At 44.9% G+C, this 23,458-nt stretch overlaps 1 protein-coding gene across 1 annotated transcript in view; it reads right to left on the bottom strand.

The window, feature by feature from the left end:
* The window catches only part of myo10 (myosin X), a 116,293-nt gene that overhangs the window by 37,084 nt on the left and 55,751 nt on the right, over window positions 1–23,458 (bottom strand). The window contains 16 exon segments of the mRNA XM_036518817.1: window positions 1,898–1,978; window positions 2,794–2,902; window positions 3,263–3,345; window positions 3,494–3,562; window positions 4,840–4,932; window positions 5,023–5,089; window positions 6,523–6,623; window positions 7,562–7,708; window positions 8,816–8,934; window positions 9,670–9,799; window positions 10,622–10,725; window positions 11,202–11,286; window positions 11,525–11,538; window positions 12,127–12,251; window positions 12,624–12,758; window positions 22,851–23,038. Of these exon segments, the coding sequence (XP_036374710.1) occupies window positions 1,898–1,978; window positions 2,794–2,902; window positions 3,263–3,345; window positions 3,494–3,562; window positions 4,840–4,932; window positions 5,023–5,089; window positions 6,523–6,623; window positions 7,562–7,708; window positions 8,816–8,934; window positions 9,670–9,799; window positions 10,622–10,725; window positions 11,202–11,286; window positions 11,525–11,538; window positions 12,127–12,251; window positions 12,624–12,758; window positions 22,851–23,038 (1,650 nt within the window).

Below are 23,458 nucleotides of genomic sequence, written 5' to 3'. Positions count from 1 at the left end.
ACATTCAGCCTCCCTCAATGGAACAGACGCTAGTCCAAAGAGGTATGAGACCTACAAAATTACATCTCTCACCTACAATTCTCCCTCAAGCCTCACAGCATCCACATCCACCTCTAGGCAGAGTAATTCCAGACAGATTGATGTGCCCTGTACCGTATAAGTCCCTGCAGACTTGCTTGAAGAGCATTACTGTGTATTGCACGGATGTATGCTCCAGAGAGGTTTCCGACCTGCACTGTCACAGCCAATTAAACACCCTATTCTGTTACACCATAGGTCCCACTGTGTTTTCACATTTGGGGTAAACATTTACACAAGTCAGGCCAAAGAATACACTTCACTCATTAGAAAGGAAGAACAAGAGGAGATAAACTACTTCCAAACACATTATTTAGACATTAAGGTATTTCAGAAATTATCCAATTGCACTGCTGTAGTTCTCAGCAACATCTAAAGGGGAGACACCTCAGGTATAGCTGAGAGGCCACTGAGATTTCATATGGCCAATTTCAACATAGAGGGCTCTACACAAATGAAAATCTGACACATGGTATGTGTTGAGGAATGGAGAATGTTTGCAATGTACCAGCTATCCCTGCCTTAAGAAGCAACAATTTGGAACAGATTGGAAGGTGATGAGAGAACTGGGGTTGTGATGAGGGTTGCAAACGTGAAATAAATGCAGCACTGCTGCTATACCCCTGAGCAATGTAGTTAAATTGAATTGCTTAAGTAATACCCAGCTGTATAAACGGGTTACATATTGTGCAAGCGTTCCCTGTCTGCTAAACAGACAGCAAAAGTAATGTAGCATTTACAGTCTTGTTTATATGATGAAACAATGTAGTACTCTCGGTCATCTGATTTTGGCATTGACTATACAATGAATCTTGAGCAATAAAGGTAGTTCACAACAGCGATGACTCTAAATTTGACTCTCGCTCATTCAATCCTACCAACAAATTACTAGGTCATTTCAATAAATCTGTCCATGCCATGCTGTCAAGCTGAGCTGAGCCTAACATTTGAAATTCAAAGAAATTCAAACCCAATTTACATTCTTACAGCTTAATGCAATTTCTTACACATTCACAGCAAGAGCTCACATGAACCATCTAACTATACGATTGGCTTGCTAAGTGAGGCATGCTGAGTCTGGCATCTTCAAAATCTGATTTTGTACCTTTGAACCAACATGGCACCGATTTGAGCAAAACCTACTTATTTTCTGTGCTCTTGACCTCAGTTTTGGTCTTACATCTTCAAGGACTGAGCAACAAGACTGAATAGAAAAACAGTTAATCTGTGTTGGTTCAATATTGCATGAAAGGTCTTGCCTTTGTCATTGTTTCTGTCTGATTCACTACTACATCCTACCACTAGGGGTCATCGAAGGGGTAAGGGTCTGCAATCCCAGACAGCACGTAAAAATTGCTCGTAAAAACTTCTAATGTAAACTAGCGGAAAATTGACTTTGATCAAACCATTCTTGACAGGTCACACCTCTACTGCCATTCCACATTCTGCTCACAGATAAAGAATGTTTTCTGTAAATTTTTATCAGACAAAGAATATTTCTTGTAGAAAAATCAAACGTTAGTGGTAGAAGGAAAAAAAAAGATTGTATTTTCTGACTATATATCAAAGGCCCGGTGTTGTTTGGCAGAGAATGCAATAAAACAGACATAAAATTTCCCCACATTTCAGAATCCTGCCTCATGTCTTCATCACACCCTTCAACTTCAAGAGCCCTGAAGTGCCCCATGTACACTGCAGGAGATGGGAGAGAGGCACCAGATGGAGGAAGGATTTTTTTAGTAGAAGGGCTTCCTTTTGGTTTGAAAGATGGAACTGATAATTGAATTGGAGCGAAGCAGAGCTGAGGCCAAGGACTTACCTTGTCAGTGTTGGGCTTGATGCAGCGCACAAAATATGGATTGGCTGTGCTGAGGGTGGCCATCAGGGAGTGCAAAGAATTCTGGGAGGAAAGTATGAGTTGCTGGATGTAGATTAAAAAAGTTTTGACATAAAGGCAACAAGCTCAGAAACTTTCAACTTTTTTGCACTAAATGTTGTTTTGCATTCTGCTCCTGGTGGGAGCCAACCAGGATAAGATAAAAAAAACAGTAATGTGAAAGTGCTGTTATCATTCCCAGTATGCTAGTGCTGATATTTTCTACTGCTTTGATAAGTTAGATTAGAGTTTTAAAAAAGCATACACTATACTGAATCATATTTGAGCTCAGGGTTTTACATCCTTCCTAACTGGTTTATCAGCAATTTATCACTTGGTATGAGTGTTTACTTGGCTGACTGATTCAACTGATTTCAACATCTCCACATACAGTTATGCATGTACTGTCATGAAGCAGGCGGAAACAGTGCTCGGCTTTGGATATGAGAGTTGTAGGTACATATCCCTGAGAGACACCACCGTTTATCCTTTACCAGGACACATCACAATTTCACAGTTGATGCAATAAAATTCCATCTATAAAAATGTTTCTCATAAAGTGTTAGTGTTATTATAACATTTTTGTGTGCTATTCCAGTATATATAACATTGAGCACAACTTCTGTAAAAACAAGACACCTACTATCTTTTCAAACAAGAGCTCTAAAAATAAAATTTACATTGAACTAGTTTGCAGCTTTGTCTTTCTATACGCAAGCAGACTGATGGTGCCAGGATTTTTGATAAATATCTCCTGCTAGGGGCATAAGGAAATATGGGTGGGTTGCAGGAGAGCCCACTGCAGTGCATTGTGGGCCACGGCAGTTCTTATCTCTCACCTTAAACTGGGAGCTGACGGTGGGCTTTCTGTGCTTGGAGCCGCACTTGAGGGTGTCCTGGTTATTGCGGCTGGAGACGTGCTCGAACATGTCATAGACAAAGTCCAACCTGTCACGCACAGAAGAGAAACACTCAATACTGACAGCTCAATACACACACAAACGCCTGCAAGCACGTACACACACACTCACACTCATTTGCGTTTGAATACAAAGCAGCACCCGCAGGTGTGTGGCAACTCCAAGTTCAAGCTGCAGTGAAATGGTCCTGTCCCCCTTTCTGAATGCAACCCATTGTGTTCACCTGAGCAGAAAGTCTGGCACACAGACGCAACTTACCTCATATCAACTCTTTATCTCTATCCCCAATCGCACCGGCAGCAGCAGTGACAACAATGCCATGACAGGTTCCAAGAACGACTGTTCTGAAACGGTTTATATCATTCTGCAGTAAGGGGAGTGCACATACCTGCTCTCTCGCAGCAGGTTGAGTACGTCATCCCGAAAGGTGTCGCGGTTCTTTTCCAGGATGCCCCTCACGTCGTACACCACCTGCGGGGGCAGACCACAAGGGGGCGATGAAGAGAGCGTGGACGGTGAGGACACCCGCAATTTGGTACTATTCTCAGGATGGGATTGGATTACTAAAGAGAATGAGAGCGGCGCATGTAGCCCAATACCATCGTGGGAGGAAACATACCTCCCCGGCGTAGTGCTTCACCCCAAAGAAGTGGACGGCAACACGTGGTTTCACATAGAAGGAGTTTTTCTGCAGCCAAACACATGCGGGAAATACACGAAACAAACATCAAATCAGCGACAGTGTTCTACCCAAAAGCTCCAAAGCACTGCGCAGTATTTCATAGCTGCCTCTTTACCATTCTCACAAAACCACATTTATGTGAAATACCGTGCTGCATTGGCATGTTATTATTTTCCTTCATCTGCTAAAAGGTCATTCTACAGATTAAATTTTTAAGTGACTAATTTAGAAACCTTTTCATCACAATTAACATCAGCACTACCAATTATACTTCATTCCAAGCCAATTAATTTGTCTGATGGGCTGAAACACAGTAACGTATTGGTTGAGTGAGTGGGTGGTAGTGGGAGGGGGTAGAAGGGTTCACTGCTATGCAGTACATCAAAACCAATAGTATTTTGCATTTTAAAGTATTTTCCATTTCAAAGAGCAAATTTAATTCCAAAACACAATTTTTAGCAATAGCAGAAATGTCTGTGTCAGCACCATAACATTGTGTGTAATATAACATGATAGTCATAACATTGTTTGTGAAATGAAACATTCAACACCAAGAATGCAGACATCGTGCCAGGCTATCACTTATGCTTGTTTTGTCCAGTACCCAGTAATATAGGCCCTTTGGAAGATGCTTGCTATTTGAGAAGTGTGCTCCACGACTTTGAAACAGTATTCCCATTAAAACTGCAAAAAAAAAATTCTTGCCATTTCTGGTGACTGAAGTCATATCGCTTCTCCACGTGCCTCGAGCAATTTTGCATTCTCATATTTCATAATCCTCGACTGTGGAGTTCGGGCAGGCGATAAATTGAACAAGCTGAAAACAATTATGCTAGTAGTAATGCAATATTTATGAGCACTTCTGTGTATTTTACATTAAAATACTACTCAGCGATTCTTTAAATTCACCGATGACCTCAGAAAGTTAATAGGAACAAGCTGTGTAATAGGAACAGAGTCTCCTCAAGCCAAGAACTGGAACACAGGAAAGAGCCAGCATTCTAAACTGGGAAGCGGTCCTCTTAATAACATATGCTAGAATCATTAACGTAAGGTCAGGACACAATGCAGTTAGACCCTTTTAAAATTCCATGCAGTGAAAGGAATCACCCATATCGTTCCTGATGTTTAAAAAATGAAGTAACGCTCTGGTCGTGCCATCTCGCAACAATAACAGCAGCATACACTGTGCCAGTTTGACTATATTTTGAGCAATCATTTTTTAAGGCCAAACAGGTGTGAGACATGATGTAGGTAACCTATGGTGATGGTACATGACTTACCGAGTGCTGACCATGGAGCTTCTCCAACAAAGTGCTGTCAGTGGCTTTGGGAAAGTGGCTCTCCTCATTAATTAGTGCCAGGATTCCAAGTTTCTGCGGATAAGCAGGAACAGAGCATATCACAGACATCCTGGAGTCGCTTTGTGGCACGGGGATATCTTGCCCCCAGAAAAGAAAGGTTACCTTTTCGATTAGATCCAAGCATTCACCATTATCCATCCAGTTGATGTCCTCCCAGACCAGCCCTTCCCTATAAGCAAAAACCACATCAGTGTTCAGACAGCAGTGGCTAAAGATAGAATCACGATGTCATGTAAAATCCCCAGACCTTTTGCGTTGGGTCCACAATTACAGCTTGAATCCAATGCCCACAGACAGCCTTAGCATTAAATAATATTAAACTCCTCTTTACACTACAATGAGTCATTACTTGTCTGCTTAGCAGATACTCTTATATAGGAGATGTATGTATCTTACATATAATCCATTTATATACCTGGATATTTACTGAAAGAGATTAACAGCCTTGCTCAGGGCACCACGGCACTGTCTTGTGTAGGATTCAAACCCTATAGGCCTCTGATACTGTCAGTCTCGTATAGGAAGCTTTTGTACCACAACTTGTCCTGTTTGAATGCAGTCTACAGAAAATACAGATGCACCCTGCCCTTTTCACATTCACAATGGAGGTGACAGAACAGCTGAACATACAGCCTGGTGAGACAGTGACTTGATTCCACAGAATCTACAACACATGGCAAGTAGTTTTACTACTTGAACACATAAAAGTGGAAATATAGAGTTTACTGTAACGGGGGTGACACTATGCAGGGTCATCCACATGATCCTGTTCTCCATACAGTTTACATACTTGCACCAATAGCACCCAGTAAGACACTGACTCCAGGTGAGAGTTAAACTTATCCCAGGTACGATGCTGGGTAGAATTAAACCGCTACACCTACAGGGACAGCACACTCTGGAGCCAGTTATGCTGCTTTCTATGGCATGCATCCAAGGCTTAATTGCGATTCCTTCAGACCGCTCGCCAGAGGGAACGAGTCCCCGTTCCCACTTTATGTCATTAACATTCAGAAATGCCACCTCCACGCCAGTCCGATGTGTCCCCGGGAGCTTCATCCAGGCCGGCCCCCCTAACCGGCCGCACAAATCAGGCGCTGTGATGGCTCATTCCCTTCCGCCTTTTATCTCCCGTAATTAAAACGGACCTTTACGGGATCGCACCCCGTGCCCCCCCCCCCCCCCCCCCCACCCATCAGAAAGGCCCATGAGTGAGAGAGCGGGTGCGAGGGCGGCTCATTTGCATGCCAGGGAACGCTCGTTAATCACGCCGGCGGTAAACGGCGACGCGCCCGCTGGTCTCTGAGGTTTGATGGATTGCCCGCACAGCGAGGGCATCGCAACGGTTAATGAAGAGCGATCTGCTGTTATCACACCAGGTAAATTCGGAGACTTCATTATTCACGGCAAATGATACCCGGCACAAACTTCCCCGCCCCCCACCCCCACCCAACCCCCTTTTTTGTCTGTGGTTAATTGTGCCTCTTTGTAAGCAGCTCCCAGACTCCAATACACACGAGAATGGTAACGATAATTTTGACAGGTTGAGTGTTGGATTGAATACAGTGCCAGACAGCACTGTGTAGTGTAAGTGCTACGTACTTGTTGTACTCGAGCTGCTCCAGTGAGAATATGTGCTTGTTGAAGTACTCCTGAAGTTTCTCATTTGCATAGTTGATGTTGAACTGTTCAAATCGGTTGACCTGCGGGCAAATGGATTAAAGTGAGAGGAGCTTATGGCCACCCCATGAAAAAAGATCCATACATTAATGACTATCATTTACAAGGCCAGATCAAAAGGCCTGTGGCCTCACCAAGGTAGCTATGTTCTTGAGATAGACTGACATAGTTTGTCAGAAATCACAGCACATAACATTATACACTGACATTTTCATCTTTATCTAGGATAGCCGTTGAGAATTTTCCACATTTTAAGCCTAATGTGGAAATTAAAAATTGTGCAGAGATTAAATTCCTGCTAAGGAAAAAGGAACCCACACTCCTTATTCTTAGCCAATGTTATCTATTTATTCAACTAAAATCTCAGTTACATGGAAGGATTTTTCAAAGGAAACAGTGACTGTGTACTTGGCGGGGGCAGTAATAATTGCTCACACTGAGGGGATAGTCAAGCTTGAGCTTTGCTGAAATAAATATACTGAAGTCAAAGGAGATTATGTTGAAAAACAGTGTTTCTGGAATAACACATGGGTGAGGCTGGAAACTTTTGATCCCTGTGTAACATGTACTGTAACTAACTGAAAGCAGAGACGATTATATCTAGGAAAAGTACTTGGTTGGATTCATCAAGCATGATACCATTAGACCACCACATGTAGACCACCTACATGGCTGATTAATTCTTGATGTCCAACAAAACACCATCCCTGGTTTCATTAAAAAGGAAGGTATATTAACACATGCTTAGATTAGAGAAAAAGACTGAGTTGGTTATTAGTATATATAACAGATAAGATGTAGCTTATGTTGAGCTGAAGTCAACTTTTTAGTTCCATTTTATACTGAACTCAGGAGACGGCATTTCATATACCAGGGAAAAGTGATAATGTGATGTATGTATTTTCTTCCCAAAAGGACCTGACTGTTGGCATATTCACATCCCCGGCTTTATCCAACCTACCTCAAAGTTCTCAAACCCAAATATGTCCAGGATCCCGATGGACTTGAAGTCCTCCTTTCCTCGTATCCTGTTGTTGAGCTTCCGGATGATCCAGGTGAAGCACTGGGAGTAAAGTGCCATGGCCATAGAGTCTCTGGAGTCCACCGCCTGTGAGGGGGAAAAATCACTTTGCTAATACCCTTTAACCATTACCCAGAAAATGGTTAACACACATCATTGCAATGTATGTATTCTTTTGTTTTTCGGTGGGTTTAACCGAGCTTCTTGTTTCATCTGTTTACTAAGTTGTGCCTCCTTTTTTGGTGGCCGGATATCCCAACACTGTACCATCCAGGAACTGAACCCACGACCTCCTTGTCACTGGAGCCTCGCCCCCACCTCTCCAAACCCATTTAACATCATTTTCTGGACATTGTGTTTAGATGGGGCAGGCTTCAGGGTTTCATCTGTTTGATAAACAACAGGCTGGGGGAGCAGGCTTCCACTTCCATAGAGGATACATGCTGTTACCCTGACACGGCTGAGTGTGCTTTGGAGCGGAGCTCTGGGCCTCCTCCACTATAAACAAGGCCGACTGGATTACATTCAGCAATGCGCCAAGGACGTTTGAAGTGGAGGGACTTTGGGTAACCTGGCCATGCATATGAGATTATTCCAGCTCATTTTAATCCCTTCAAACTGACTCCGAGGAGTCAGTTCAGGGACTTCAAAGGCTACATAAACAGGAACCGTATTAAATTAAATAAGGGAAATGGTAAATGTTTATTTTTTTCTCAGCTGTATTTCAAAACGCCATTCAAGAAGGACCGGCACATGGGACAAAAGGTCATCTGACCACACGATCTGTCCTCACATCCTCCAAACAATTTAGTGGCCTAGCAGTGGCCGTTGTCTGAAGTGTGTTCATAGTGTGTAAAAATAAATTTGCAGTACAGCACCCTACCAGCAACCCTCAGCTCTGGAGTCCTGAGCCCTCTCCCATTGCCTTGTGTAGATTCTGTGGCCACCACTTCTTCCATTCAGTTCCACTACATTACATTATATTATTGGCATTTAGGAGAGCAACTTACACAGGTTACAGTTTTCACATTTTACCCAGTTATACAGCTGGAAATTTACTGAGGCTATTCTTGGGTGGGTACCTTGCCCAAGGGTACAGCAGCAGTGCCCCAGGGGGGAATCGAACCAGCAACCTTTTGGTTACCAGCCCTGCTCCTTGCCAGTATGCTACACTGCCCCCCCCTTCCCCCTTACCTGCTCTACAGTGAGTGGGGTGCTGATCTCCTCCCCCCTGAGAATCATGGATCTGTGGGTCAGCACCTCGGCCAGCTGTGCAGAGTCCAGCCCCAGCAACTCCGACGCCCTGCTTAGAGCTGCATCACACAGAGTGGTGACATCATCATCCCGAGACCACACATCCAAGAGCATGTCATCTGAAGGGCTGCTTTCTCAAGCAATAACTTTACAATGACACCAATGCTTCCTGCATTAGGTTCCTCAGTACACCAGTTCTGGGGAAATATTCATTTCTGTCACAGCTGTTTTCGACTTCATCTCTACCTTCTGCGTGACCTACCTCATAGACAGCCTCCCAACATTCATAATTCAAAATTCAAGTAAAATAAATACAAAATTCATATGCATTACTTTTTCTTGCTATTAGTTCTTTTACTGAACGGGAAAAAAACTGAACTGCATCTCAATAGCTCAATGCATTGTCAAAACACAGCACCTGTGAAAACTGCACTGCCTCTTTAAAAAACAAAACAGTGACAGCTTCCTAGAAAACTTAACATTAACATTTCTTAACAAACAGTGGGGGGAGGGGGTTGATCCAGTCAAGGCAAGGCCCATATACTACACTAAATCAGAGGCAGTGAAGATTCCTCTTGACCAGCATGGCGATAGCAACGACCTTAGGAAGGAAGAAGCTCTTCTGCATCAACGCCCCCTGTCATCGACCTCTCCCCTTCTCCACTTCCCCCCTCAGCAGCCTGGCCAGATTGCACCCCCCCCCTTCCCCCACTTCCTGTCTCCCTTTCCCAGCGTGGATGCCCTCTGGTGGTGGCGGTGTTGGGGAGGGGGCTGTGTAGGGGACCCGGACTGACCTGACTTGGACGAGACCTGCGCCCCGCCGGCGGTGATGAACTCGATGTTCCCGGCGTGCAGGATCCCCGCCAGCAGCCGCAGGATCTCCCGGATGCCCTCCTCGCTGAACTGCGTGATCCGCATGGCGGTCTGGGGAGGGGGCCAGATCACACAACCGCCCGTGAGAAACCCCGCTTAAGGAAGGGGGGGGGTATGTATGGTTCAAGTTGTAGCCCTCTCTACGACCTTCGCTTCTATCACTTAGGATATCAGCAACTCATATACATTACAATACGCTATTGGCATTTAGCAGACTTACATAGGTTACAATTTTTTTACGTTACCCATTTATACAGCTGGATATTTGTTGAGGCAGTTCTGGGTTATCTGCAGCCGTTTCTTTCAGTTTAGGCTTATGGGTTAAGTCTTGAGGTGATGTGCCTTATTCCACTTGTATAAAATCCTTGGCAAACCCTGGACAGTTCAACTAACTGTCATTGTATTACATTACTGGCATTTATGCTCTTATCCAGAGCAACCTACATAGATTATGGTTTTTACATGTTATCTGTTTATACAGCCGAATCTTTACTAAGGCAATTTTGGGTTAAGTGCCTCACCCAAGGGCACAAGAGCAGTGTCCCAGGGGTGAACTGAACCAGCAGCCTTTTGGTTACAGGTCCTCTATGCTACACTGCTGTCCTGAATGGCCAATCATGCATATCAATCCACCAATAACAACTGACTGGTGACGCATATGGAGTCCACATGTCTGGGAAGCCCAGAGGTTCTGCCAGCAGCGGTTTCTTTCAGACAAGAGCTTCCTCTCAGATTTTAAGCACTGATTCCAACAACCAGCCAGCAATGCCAAACATCCTCTCCTTATTAAGTGAACCAGCATCACATCCCAAAGTCTAATGCCATGAACTACAGGAGCACAAAGAAGCAAAGGCCGTGGACAGAAGGTCTCACCAGAACTTCCTGAAAAGTGTCTTTGTCATTGATTGTCTTGTCCGCCACGCATCCGGACTGCTTCAGGTAATAGTAGGTGTCCGGTTTGGACAAACCAAAGGCCTCTGCAAAATGGAAAAGGGAAATCGTGCTGCAGATGGTGCTTGAAGACTGGAAGGGCTGTGTGAATTTCTCTCAACGGAGATAATAAAATTCATAAGAAGTGCTTTTTTGGGTCTCTCCAAAGCAGTGCTGGAGTTCAGCTGCATCACAGCCTGTTCAGCTGCACAAACACACTAATACTGTTATCTCTTATTAGACCAATTTAAGTAAAAGAAATGCTTCAGGGTACAACAGCAGCATTCCAAATCTGTGACTAGAACTCAAAACCTGTTTGTATGGAGCACAATTCCCTCAGGTCATTGCCTCACTTTAACCCACGACTACATAAATGCTAGGTACTGTCAAAACCCAGTTTCACGTCCCTACACTTCAGGTCACACAGCACTGATCTTTACATTACCCCTCCCCGACCCGAAAGTGCTAATCCACTCAGAGGAGTAACGCTGCCCTCCTCCGCCGACCAACAACAGTCACTCACCCCTCTGCTCTGGGTCACACCCAGCCAGCAGAGCGTAGAATATGTGAAAGTTTCTCTCTCCAGGGTTCTGCCTCACGACCCGGTTCTGTCCAAAGAGAGGAGACACGTCTGAACACAAACCCTCACAGCATTCTAATAACAAAGCCCTATACAACCTCAGAGGAAGCATTCTCAGACAACCCACACACTCATGCTTCCTAAAGTGCCATAAAAATTGTAAAATGGTTATACATTCATCACTATAATGCACGATTTGTAAGTATAATTTACTCTTCTGCCCTTGTGTGGTAGTGATGGCCATAACAAAAGAAAAAAAAGCTCACCTTCTCTAGTAAATCTTTGCCGGAAAGTCACAGTTAAGGCAAATGACAGAAACAGGATTGCATATTTCAAAGGGAGACAGAAAAAGGAAGGAGGAGAGACCTCTCTTCCCATGGACTCACAACACCGGTGTAAGCCTGGTTATCAGGGCTTCATTTGGCAGCGTGAGAGAGAGCGATAGCAGACATCAGGATGTCATCCTGTCTCCAGATTTGGCATTCCCCAACAGGACCTTATAAATGTGTATGTCTAATCCCTCTGCTACACAAAGGATGCTGGAGTAATACAGCCGTGGCCTTCCAGGCACAGGCGGTATTACTGAGGAAAGCACTGGAGGAAAGACGCCTTTTCACACTCTGAGTGATAAAACAGAGTGAGGTGAATGCCAATATATGCCCGAGACTTGAAAGCTGCCCTCGTCATCACCCTGACGGGTCAAAAAATATATATTTTTGTGCTTGTGTGTATGTGTGTGTGTGTGTATGTCTGTCCGTGTGTATCTAACATTGAATGTTTCAAAAATGACATTCTGGTGATTTTCTTCTATATATGTATGATACTGTGTTACTTTGACATAAAGGGACGTGTCTTCAGAAAAGGATACAGTCCACAATTTTACCCCCCTGGATGTTCCCCTTTTGGCAGAAGTTGAGCTGCACGAACTTCCCGAAGCGGCTGGAGTTGTTGTTGTAGACGGTTTTGGCATTTCCGAAGGCCTCCATGATCGGACTGTCGGGAACGAGAGGGAGCGTTGAGTTTCAAGAGGAAACAAACAGGCTCCCGCATCGCGGGCCACTCCCCATCGCGGGTCAAACGAGGCGCTTGCCTTAAGAAAGCAGGGACAGAGAAACCAGCCCTCTTCCTGCCGACACTGAGGACATGCGTAACCTCGTTTGTGAGAACCAGACAGCCAGCCTCGCTGTGTGCAGACACTGATATTCACCTCAGACGATGGGATGGGTTGTTAGTGCAGCCACTGAGTTCAAGGGGAGGGGGGTTAAAGGAGGTCATAAAGGCAGCCAAATGTCAAAAGAAGCTCAGAGGCCTCTTGTGTCTCCCTTGGTTACTGTCACCGCGGCGGCCGCTGACGGACGGACCCACCTGCTCTCCAGCAGGGCCTGCTCCACGTGGGACGTCCCCTCTTTGGATGAGGTCTCCAGGGAGTGCTGGCTCATGGCCGACAGGAACTTGAGGATCAGCTTGGTGCTCTCCGTCTTTCCAGCCCCACTTTCACCACTAAGGAGGGAGAAGAGTTAATGAATAACACTCAATGCCTACAGGCAGGAATTCAGGTGTTCAATCCAAAGCAAGGCTGGAGTTACGACTCTTTACAACTACTCCAACATTACGTTTCACACGTGACAATATCGGAACAGTAGTCTTCAGATGTCTTGGGTTGCTGAGTGACTGGAATTGAGAAAAGAAGGGAAAAGTTCATACACGATCTGTTACAGAAGGCTGGGGGTTTAAAACCTGGCCGTGTTGTATTCGAGACTTTGAAAGTCATCGCGGGCTATTCTGCGGGAAAATAAAACTCATGGAAAGTGTTTATTTTAGTTGGATGCTCTGTGAATTCATAATTTTCTACAATGAAAATGAAATGAATTCAAGTCTCCAGTGAAATACATGAGTTAAACATAGCTGTAACACAAGCCACTGGTCATTCTTCAGAGAAAAGGCCAGATTCCGTCTGTAGGTCCTGGGGTTATGACCATGTGGTGGACTGCTGTTCCCTCAAAGGGGGGCTGATACTAAGCTGCCTGTAAGCTTGTTAGGGTTGGACAAAGCTTCCATTTTAACATATTGTGCATGTTAGCAAAAAGGAAAACTGCTTAAAATGAGATATCTTTATTTTTTAAAGGTGCAAAACAAACTCCAGCCATAATTCAGACTAAATCCATGAGCAAATACTGATTTAGCTTTAGCCTTCATCAGCAGACAGAATTGATTCCAGTGACCTAAAATGCCTGTAATAAAGTGTTCTGCATAACCGTCCTAGTCTATACCTCTCCTAGGTCACATACTGATATGATAATGATGCCAGAATTCATCTGGATATAATGTTCCTGACTTTGTCTAGTTATAACAAGTGCCTTTATAACAATTCTAAATAAGACATCTGTTTGGTTTGTGCTTTACCCAAAGTGACATGGAGTTCGAATAATAAAATTAACAGATTTAGGAACACAGTGGTGTATCAATAGAGGTGTACCAAAGAATCAGTATTACAGTAGTCATAACTAATGATGGCACTTAGAACCTAAATTTGTTTATGTGATGTGATGTTGATGTTGTGATGTTGAGAAATATTTCAAGTGAATGAGAACTGGATCTCAATTAACTTGAGGATGCAGTAAAAATTAGGTGTGAATATGACACGCTTACTGTAGGTGAGCTAACACTTCACAGGTACATGAATAAATAGCATATTACAGCATCCCGCAAGAAGCCAGAAGCATATCAGTGCAAGTTTAGTTCATACCGAGATGTCACTGACAGACAGATCAGTTGCAGTTATAAACGATAATAACAACTTATATTTCACACTTATCTGCTGAAATATTACGGTCATCCCTGCCCTTTACCTCTCAGGACAACCTTGAAGGTAATGAAAGTGCTGCCTGTGACTGGGCTCAAGAAATGCCAATGTCTGTGAATGCATTACCAAAACAAGACACTAGGGGGCAGATGCTCCTCTGAAAAACCCAGGCCACCGCAGGAGGAGCAATGTGACATTTGAGCTGAGAAAGACTACATTCCATCCAAATACACTCAGACAATTAAATTTACAAGCGCTGTGCATTGTTTCTCTTGTCCACATGTTTTCATCATTAACACCACACACCTCGCACATTCCTCTGTTACACATTCAGCCTGTGCTGATGACAACACCGTACAAGTCCATAAGGTCAGTTTAGCACATAAGAGGAATGTTTCACTTCTCACTCTAAAGCTGAGGGTCTACTGGTGTAATCAGCACCTTGGTTATTCAAGTGCAATGTGTTCAGAGCTTCCTCACTGGTATTTGAACCTGCAGCCTTCTGTTACCAGCCCAGTGCCCTAACCCTGACAGAGTCATGTGTTCATATCAGGGTAAAACGACACAGGGGGCATTGGACAACAATCTGCACAGGCCAACTTCCTCAGTGTGGAGTCTCAGGGGGTGTCAATGCGATCCCCCTACATTGTGGGCGCTGACCTCACCCCAGAGGAAAGGCTCCGATTTCGCACGCGGGGGGCGGGTGAGAAGTGAATCGCAAATAAACGGGGCCTGCTTTTGAACTCCTTCAGCTGAGCAAGAGGGCACCCACAACAGGCGGACGCCTGCAGGCGCCGACGATTAGATCAGCAGAGGCGAACGCGGCCTGGCTCCGCAGGAAAGTTCGCTCTCTCGAAAACCTCGCAGAAGGCACCGAAAATAAACATGGGGGCCTGGCCCGCTCCAAATAACCAAAAGTGGGTCATAGCTGTCCCATCCCTCACTCTCAACCCCCGTAAAAAAAAAAAAAAAATCTCCAGGCCAGATGGGCCCAGCTAGACCGCTGCCGCACAGGAATGCCGTCTATGAAAATATTTACATTGAGAGCTGGAGCGGAGGTGGCAGAGGAGGGGTTGGGTGTGCGTGGGGGAGGTGGTGGGGGCAAAAAAATCAAAATCCCCCCCCATTCACATACAAACATCTCAGTACCCATCTGTCACGGGCACTGAAGGGTCAGGCCTCCCAAACTGTGAGGTCATAAACCCAATTTTAGAATAGCCAATAGCTATGACAAAACGCAGACCCCTCTGAGATGGGATTACAGTCCCGGATCTGTACGCATCTCTCCCTCAAGATGAGCGAAGGGCGGGACGGACCTTTTACATTACGGGAGCCCACTGCGGGACAGCTTAACGCCGACTCCTGTTACACAGTTTATGCTGTTCCTTTTATGACTTGGCCGTAAACCTGCCAAGGTTTTAACAGGAAAATTTCGAGTGAAGACGTCCAAACGCTGCAGACCTTATTACGCCTCCTTTATTTAGTAATAAGCCCCTAAAAACACTTTTGGAAGCGTAATACGACAGACACGTATGAAGGAAGAATGCTGCCTTTGTGGCACACTTTGGAATAATTAAATCCCAACAATTGCGAGCTATTAATATGCCTGGAACCCCCTTGAACAAGTAAGCTTTTCTGTGGAAGAAGGCTGGCCCCGCTCCTAAAAAACGCCCTGCCAAGATGCGCCGTAAAGGCCAGGCAGCTTTGAAAAGCCGCCATTTCCCTCTCGGGTTTGCCAAACGCGAAAAATCACACAGGGCCACAACGACTTGGAAAAAGGGATTAGCCCGCTTCTGGAGAACATCAGGAATCAATGTGTATGAAATATGACAGATCAGTTTGCTGGACATTTGCAAATTCTGCCATTCACAAAACACGATGAGTGACGGTGTCCACAAACATGGTGAAATCTTCAAACATACACTACATGCAACGTTCTGTCATGACACACACCCTTATTCAGGGGGCCATAAAAAGCAAACACTGAAAAATTATTCATTTTAACAGAAAGATATCCACTGAGGTATGTGCCATCTTTCACGCATCTTTAAAACACACACTTTGTATTAGTTCTTCAGAGGTCCCGCTTTACACTTTAGGGTTGAGTACCTGAAAGCAACAGTGGAGCTGCACTTTAGATTCAAGCCTGCAGCCTCCACATTTGCTGACTGCTTTGCCATCCAGTTCAATATTTTGACAATACTTCACTTGTGCCCCACTGATGGTTGATGGTTCGCACTGACTGCACAGCAGGACCTCCTCACCCAAACGGCATCACTAAAAGACTCCAATTTGATCTTGTGCTCTAAAGCTGTCATAATCTTACTCCCAAATCTCCATGACTGATTCGAGAGTGAAGACTTCTGGGAGTACGATGGAAGCTTGTGCTGTGCACAACACTAAATACATTTACATTTATTTATTTAGCAGACGCTTTTATCCAAAGCGACTTACAAAAGTGCATACAGTAGGTACAGCGACAGTACGGGGACAGGATGTGTACAGTTCCACAATGAGACAGTTCTCAGCTGAGAGCAAGGTCTGTTTGAGGACGCAGTACTATCAGATTTTTACAATTACAGCCTAAAGGGCAACTAGTACGATATACTTTCGAACGGCAAACTTCAACAACTTCAAAACGGCACAATGAGCGTCAGGGTTAAGGCGGCAACAAGAGACAAAATTTAAAAGCACAATTTAAAAAGCACAGCAATTTTTGAAAAGCACAGCAATTTACAGCACTGATGGGCGGGGGGGGGGGGGGGGGGCAGCAATTGTGTGCTGGGTCAGTCCAGGTAGAGTCTGAAGAGGTGCGTCTTCAGGCCCCGTCTGAAGGACTGGGGTGAAGGAGCTGTCCGTAGCGAGACCGGGAGTTCGTTCCACCACTGGGGAGCGATGTAGGCGAAACGCCGATGTCTGGCAGAACGAGCACCTCCTGCCTTGACCATGCAGGGAGCAAGGCGTCCAGTTGCTGCTGAGCGTAGGGGTCGGGCTGGTGTGTAGGGCTGGATGAGTTCTTGGAGGTAGGCAGGGGCTGTCCTGTTGACTGCAGAGAAGGCGAGGGTCAGGGTCTTGAATCTGATCCTGGCAGCAACAGGAAGCCAGTGGAGGGATTTCAGCAGGGGAGTAACATGGGAGAATTTGGGGAGGTTGAAGATCAGTCGGGCAGCTGCATTCTGGATGAGCTGGAGAGGGTGGGTGGTGCATGCTGGGAGGCCTGCAAGGAGAGCGTTGCAGTAGTCCAGTCGTGATGTGCACACAGTGATGTGCCAAAGGGTGGGGTGGGGTGGGGGGTCATGCCTGGCACTTTCCCTGGCCGTATCATCAGCCAATTAAGTGCCCACACCAGCTGGGATTGGTTCTGATGAAGCCTGCGGGTGAGCTGGCATTGGGCCATCTCTTTTGTTTCCCCCTAGAAACACTACCGGTGACTTAAAGGTCTGGACAGTGACCAAGGGGGCTTTTTTATTGCAGGAAGGAGGAAGACGAACAGAGAAATGAGGCTGAGAACAATCAGGTTTAATCACGCCCGCCCCGCAGGGACGCAGTAGACGGGAGGGGTCTCTGCTGGTGAACCCAGCAGGGCTGGGCTGAAGCAGGTAGACATTACTGCCTGTCAGCACAGAAAGAGCCAGTGCTGCAAACTCCACCACCCCGCCATCCTCCAGTTTACAATACAACAAGCGGACCAGTTGGACCCCTGACTCAGCACAAAAAAAAAACCTGCAGGTTCTCTCTCGCTCCAGACTAGACAAGGTTATTGCGGCTGCCTGCATGTGTGCGAGCTCCGGCTGACCTCCTTGACCCGACATGCCGGTCGCAATAAAGGTTGTTAGGCAGGAGAGCGCTCGACCGCTGTCTGTGCTCTAGAGCAGGGTCTAGACCGCTGTGCTGCCTGAGCTCTCACTGAGAAAACCAACACTCACCTCCCCCCCTCAGCCCGGACACACAAACAAGCGCCTGTGACGAGCTGTCACGGGGGCGATGTTGTCTAGCACGTTGCTCGAACAGCATTCTTCACACATTCAGTTTCAAAGGCTTTGTTGTTTATGGTTACTATTTTTGGCTCTGAATCGGTTATTAACGCAGCCCTGAAACTGGGGAACACTGCAGCTCCAGTTGTGCACTTCTGTAGAAACCTATCCAGTTAGGAAATGTTTGCATTTGAGTCAAAGCACTACTGGTATTGTCCACCTATTATGAACCTGAATTTGGATTTACAATCCTCAATTTGCAATGTAAGGCCACCAACGAAAAAAAAAAAAACTTTTCCTTCTGCAGACAGACATGCTACTCAAACACTGGACTCACACTGCAAGCAATGAACAAGCATACATGCATTACACTTTCTTTAAATGTTAAGTTAAATTTAAGTAACTCCCACAGGAACGTATAACCATTCTAGGCACACCCTGTTCTAGCCTCACAGGAAATAAACCCAGCCGACGGAATTAACCATAATGTGTGACACAAAATGAAGCAAAGCCTTTGAACAGAAGATTGACGGCACCTTAGCTGAACTGGAAAATGCGATGTGGCATTTATGTCCACATGGTTCTGATTTGACCCAATAACTCCTGCTCTTTCCAGCTCCTGTGCCTGACCACCGGTCCAGGCTGGTTCTCATTAGCTAAAACCCCACAGCGGTTCCCCGTGTCCACTTGAAGAGCTGGTCCCCTTTTATTTCTCTTTACTTGGATGCAGGCGGTCAGGAGAGGCAACGCACTGTGCTCACACGGCCCAGGCAGGGCAGATATGGTAACAGATCGTGATCTGTGTCCAAGTTTGCTGGGGGCCCTGGAGCCAGCAGTGCAACTGGAACAACAAAACCAAACAATACCATCCCAATTAAATGAAAGCCAGAACGAGTAGTCAGTATCAGCTCATAGACTCAGTCTGAATTATGGCTAGAGGCTTTTGAGGAGTACCCAAAATGTGTGTGTGTGTGTACGCTTTTAAATGAGCGTAATTGGCTTAATTTACAGTTTTACTGTTACAAGGGGTCACAATCCAGGCTCTGGGCAGCAAACCCACCCTGTTGTTTTCACCAGTTAAATTGTAAAAACTCAATTAGTCATGGTGCAGGCCACTATGAAAGCAATATATCAGTCCTCATTAGCGGCAGAATAAAAGAACAAGATGTTACTTCTGATGGAAGGATAATAGCAAATAACATATCTGCAGTGCATGTCCAAACTTCTCTGCAACTTTTTCTCATATTTACAAAACTCTGGATGCCCCCCAAACTCTTAATCACAGGCAAAATTTGACAACTAAGTCCTGCAAACAAACAAAAAACCGAATTCAAGTCAGATAGATAAATGCAGGTAGACATCCAACAGTCATCTGCAAAATCACATTTCTTTGAAATACACAATTTTTTCATTAATTGCAGTGCACTAAGGCAATATGGGGAAAACACATATGAAGAAAATGAGTTAAAATGAGCAAATTGGCTTTGTGTACATATAAACACATCGTTATGCAATCATGGGAGATGTGAGGTTTATGTTCTTTCTGAGACCTGCATGTCATTTGGGAATTTGCAGCTGTTTTCCTTTGAAACAGACACAACAGAAGCAGAAAACACAAAAGCCATTGTCTCCTCCTCATAATGAGCCTACATGAGTCTGCTGCTTTAGGTCACAAATGGGTGGAGCAGACAGTTCATAGCACAGGGCACCTGGGGGGGAGGGGTGCTTCTTGGCTCTTGTCAATCAATGAACCACAGTGAACCTCAAACAACCAATCAATAGATGGTGGGGGTGGGCCATGGGTATCTGCATGAAAAGGAACCAGGAGATCAGATTTCAATTCAAATGTCATGCACATGTTCAAGGCCTTCATACTGTAAGGTTAGGAGAGGCCACAGGGAGACTTCCAGCCTAGAGGCCACAGGAATAAGTGATGACTATTCAAAGACTTCCCATAATCCCCCTGAGTGAGCCACTCCGCAATAATTACCTCTCTGCATTTCTGTTGGGCCTATCAATTATTAACACCTTTACACTTCACCCACGCAAGGAAAACTATTGGGAGAAGTACACCCACTGGCTATGAAATATGTATATGACAGATGGGCTTCAAAAAGGAGACTCTTAAGGCATTAATCAAGTGCTCATCATCTGGATATTCATTATTAACTGTCCAAGTGAAGGGTTTAATGTATGAAAAATAAAGCAATACAGTATAATCTGGAGCCTGTTAGATATCTGTGGGAAATTTCCTGCCTCTTCAGTAAAAATGCAGAAACTGATCCAACACACAGCCTCTGGCTCTTGGGCTCAGTCAAAGACATTGACAGGAGAATAGGAGGTAGGTCCCTTTCCACAGTACCTCCCAGCCAGAAATAATGAGGGTTTGTGTGTGCATGCATGTATTAGACTGTGTGAAAGAGTGTGTGTGAGTGTTTGTGTGTCTGTGTGTGTGACTACCTGTTTTGTACATTGCAAAATGACAAGCTTTGACATTCACATAAGAAGCTTTCTGGAAACACCGGATTGGAGGACATCCACGTAATCATTCTGTGCTGCGTCAACATTATTCACCATATGTATGTGTGGTAAGTGAAGTCTAAGAGCTGTTACTGCATGTTTACTGGGGAACTTTTGCACCCTAACCAATGTCTTGACACCCACAGCCAGTTTGTATCAACTTGTCTTGTCATTGGAGAATAATGATTCATTATTCCTCATACGTGTGTATTCTTTTCCCCCACAATGAAACACCTCAGGCTATCACTACATTAAGAAGTTAATATTTAAATCCACATTCAGTAAGGAGAGCGGGTCCCATTTTCTCAAGACCATGGAAAATCACGCACCTTGTGTGTATCGGCTGCTCTATAGTGAGTCCAGGCTGGATGGAGAGGTCCGGTCTTTGGGTTGGACCTGGGAAGCAGGTCACAAGACTTTGTACATGTGTAGCACAGATGCCACATCAGCGTCTGAGCTCCACGGAGAATGGGCCCATTGTTTTTTTTCCCTCTTTGTTGGCATCCATTTGTTTGTTTTCATTTCATGTTTGCCATATTCTGCACTTCAAGGAATCTGGTCCTCCGTTTCCTCCGTCTCGCCTCAGAAACAATTGTGCTATTTATCTTCTAAGAAGGAGGAGAGTTTGATGCAATGATGCGGGGACTCCCTGTTTTTAGTCAGCAATTGAAAAAGCGTGGAAAGAATGTTCACCACAGAATTGAAAATCCATGAAAATGACCACTGAAGAATGGTAGGAGTAGTGACTTTTAGTATCTTGCAGAAATGTTAAGGATAGTCAGTAAACTGACCATTACAATAACCTACTTATTATTTATTAAAACTTATGCGCAAACCCACGTTTCTATTCTACTTCATTCACCTGAGCAGCCCAAGAGTGCACATGTGTCTCTCATTACTTACAATCCACCACTGCCAGCCTCTGTGTGATGAAGATTGCTTCCTTAAGCGGCTGTCAAAAGGGGCAAGACACTAAGACTGCATAATTACCAATGTGCTGCAGCAATTATGTCTTAAACAGCATGCAGCTATTTGCCTTGAGGTCAGCCTTGGTCTATGGGAGGTTGCAGGTGACCTTTGCTGAGATGAAGGACCCGGAGAATGCCCTTGACCTGCTGTACAGACATCTTAAACCAATACTTTCTATCTGCCATGAATGTGAACTGTGTGGCCAAAAATTCCCTATCTGTAACCAGCAGGAAGGACACTAGCATCCGCTCTCCCTGCTGAATGGGGAGTTGAATATTATCACCGAATGTAAAAATAACCTGAGATGTTTGATTTGGAGGTTTGCACTAATACCACAGCACTTGGAGAGCACTGTGTTTCGCAAACCACAGTCTCAGAGGAAGGGCAAAGAGGGTTGAACTTAAGGACACAGAGATAAACAGAACGTGGAGGACCTCAAGATAGTGGGCAGCAGTGGTTTGAGAGTTTGCACTGACTCAAACTGAGAAACTGCTGGAGGTCCAATCAGATCAGCCAGTGTTGATGGCGAAGGAACAAAACACGTAAACTTTCTAAATTCCAGCTTAGTCAATGATGATGGCAATGGAGAGTATGACAAAGATGCACACATCAAACGAAAATGAGGATATTGTCCATGACAAAGGCTCTTTGAGGCTATCCGGATTCATTTAGTAACACACTTCCATTTTTTTCTCAGGCCGACTCAATCCTCTCTAAGTCTATAATTAGGGGCTGTACTTTGAAGGCATGGCAACCATTACAAGTCCACGTCAATGACTACAATTACTGTCAGTTGAACACAAGCACCCAGTTCAGTGCTGTTGGTGCTGAATAACAGCCAGGGTCTGTAAGGTCTGCAGAGTGTTTGATATTTTATTATAGGCTGTAAACTATGCAAAAGTATTGCTGAAAATTTAGTTTGCTCTTAGTCACTGTATTCTTAAAGCCCTTATGTGTAACAGTTACGTTAGATAGATGTTAGATACTATTGATCATGCAAGGGGGGATCACTTAAGTCCCTGGTGATCTAATCTTTAATCTTTTCTTTATTTACAGTCAGTTCCTTAAGTACAAAACAGATAAATCCATAACATGTTTACTTCCCTCTGCCCCACACAAAATGATCCATGATGCCATAATGTAATGACTGTCTGATCTGCTCCATTTCTACTGGTTCATTTACAATGGCAAGTCCTTTGCTACAAGCTCAAATACCACAGTCTTATCTGCACTGTAAATCTCCCACTTAGATATATTGATCTGGAGGTCAGCGCCCCACCCAGCACTGCCTTGGTGAACCAGCAGGGCGGCACCCTCTTCCCTCACCTGATCAGAACGCACTGGTTCTCCTGCCTTTTCCACAGGGATCGGTAGCACTCGTTGGCCACGGCAAAGATGTGCGGAGCGATCTCCCCCAGGAAGTGCCTGCTGTAGAGCTCCACGGTTGACCGGTCGTACAGGTGGGGGATTGGCTGGTAGGGGTTCACTGCTGCCAGGATGGAGCCGATATACGTCTGCGGGAGCCAAGCACAAGCAGAAACCCTTCAGTGTTATGATACTTTTTTTTTACCAGTGATATCTTTACTACATCACAGTATAAAGGACCAAAGGAGAGGAGGTCAATCAGAATCACATTCATCTTTTTGGCAGTTGCTAGGAACCAGTGGAGCACAGGCTTCGGTTAACAGGTGATATGAAACCTGACCACACTCCACCTTGATTAACTGAAGAAGACACTATTTTGAGAAAGCAATGTTAACGTACAAGGAAAGTGCTATCTTCCCGACAGATTTAGTGATGAACTACTGATAATTACTAGTGTGCATATCTTGATAATGTGCATATCTTACATTCTATATAAACATTAATGCACAATTAATCTGGTCAAACTGAATAACAGATTATTTTATGGTATAATAATCATTGTAAGCTGC

This window comes from Megalops cyprinoides, chromosome 24, assembly GCF_013368585.1.
Source record: "Megalops cyprinoides isolate fMegCyp1 chromosome 24, fMegCyp1.pri, whole genome shotgun sequence".
NCBI classification, from domain to species: domain Eukaryota; kingdom Metazoa; phylum Chordata; class Actinopteri; order Elopiformes; family Megalopidae; genus Megalops; species Megalops cyprinoides.
Note: the sequence above shows the minus strand (reverse complement) of the source record. Positions and strands in the feature narration are given on the sequence as shown.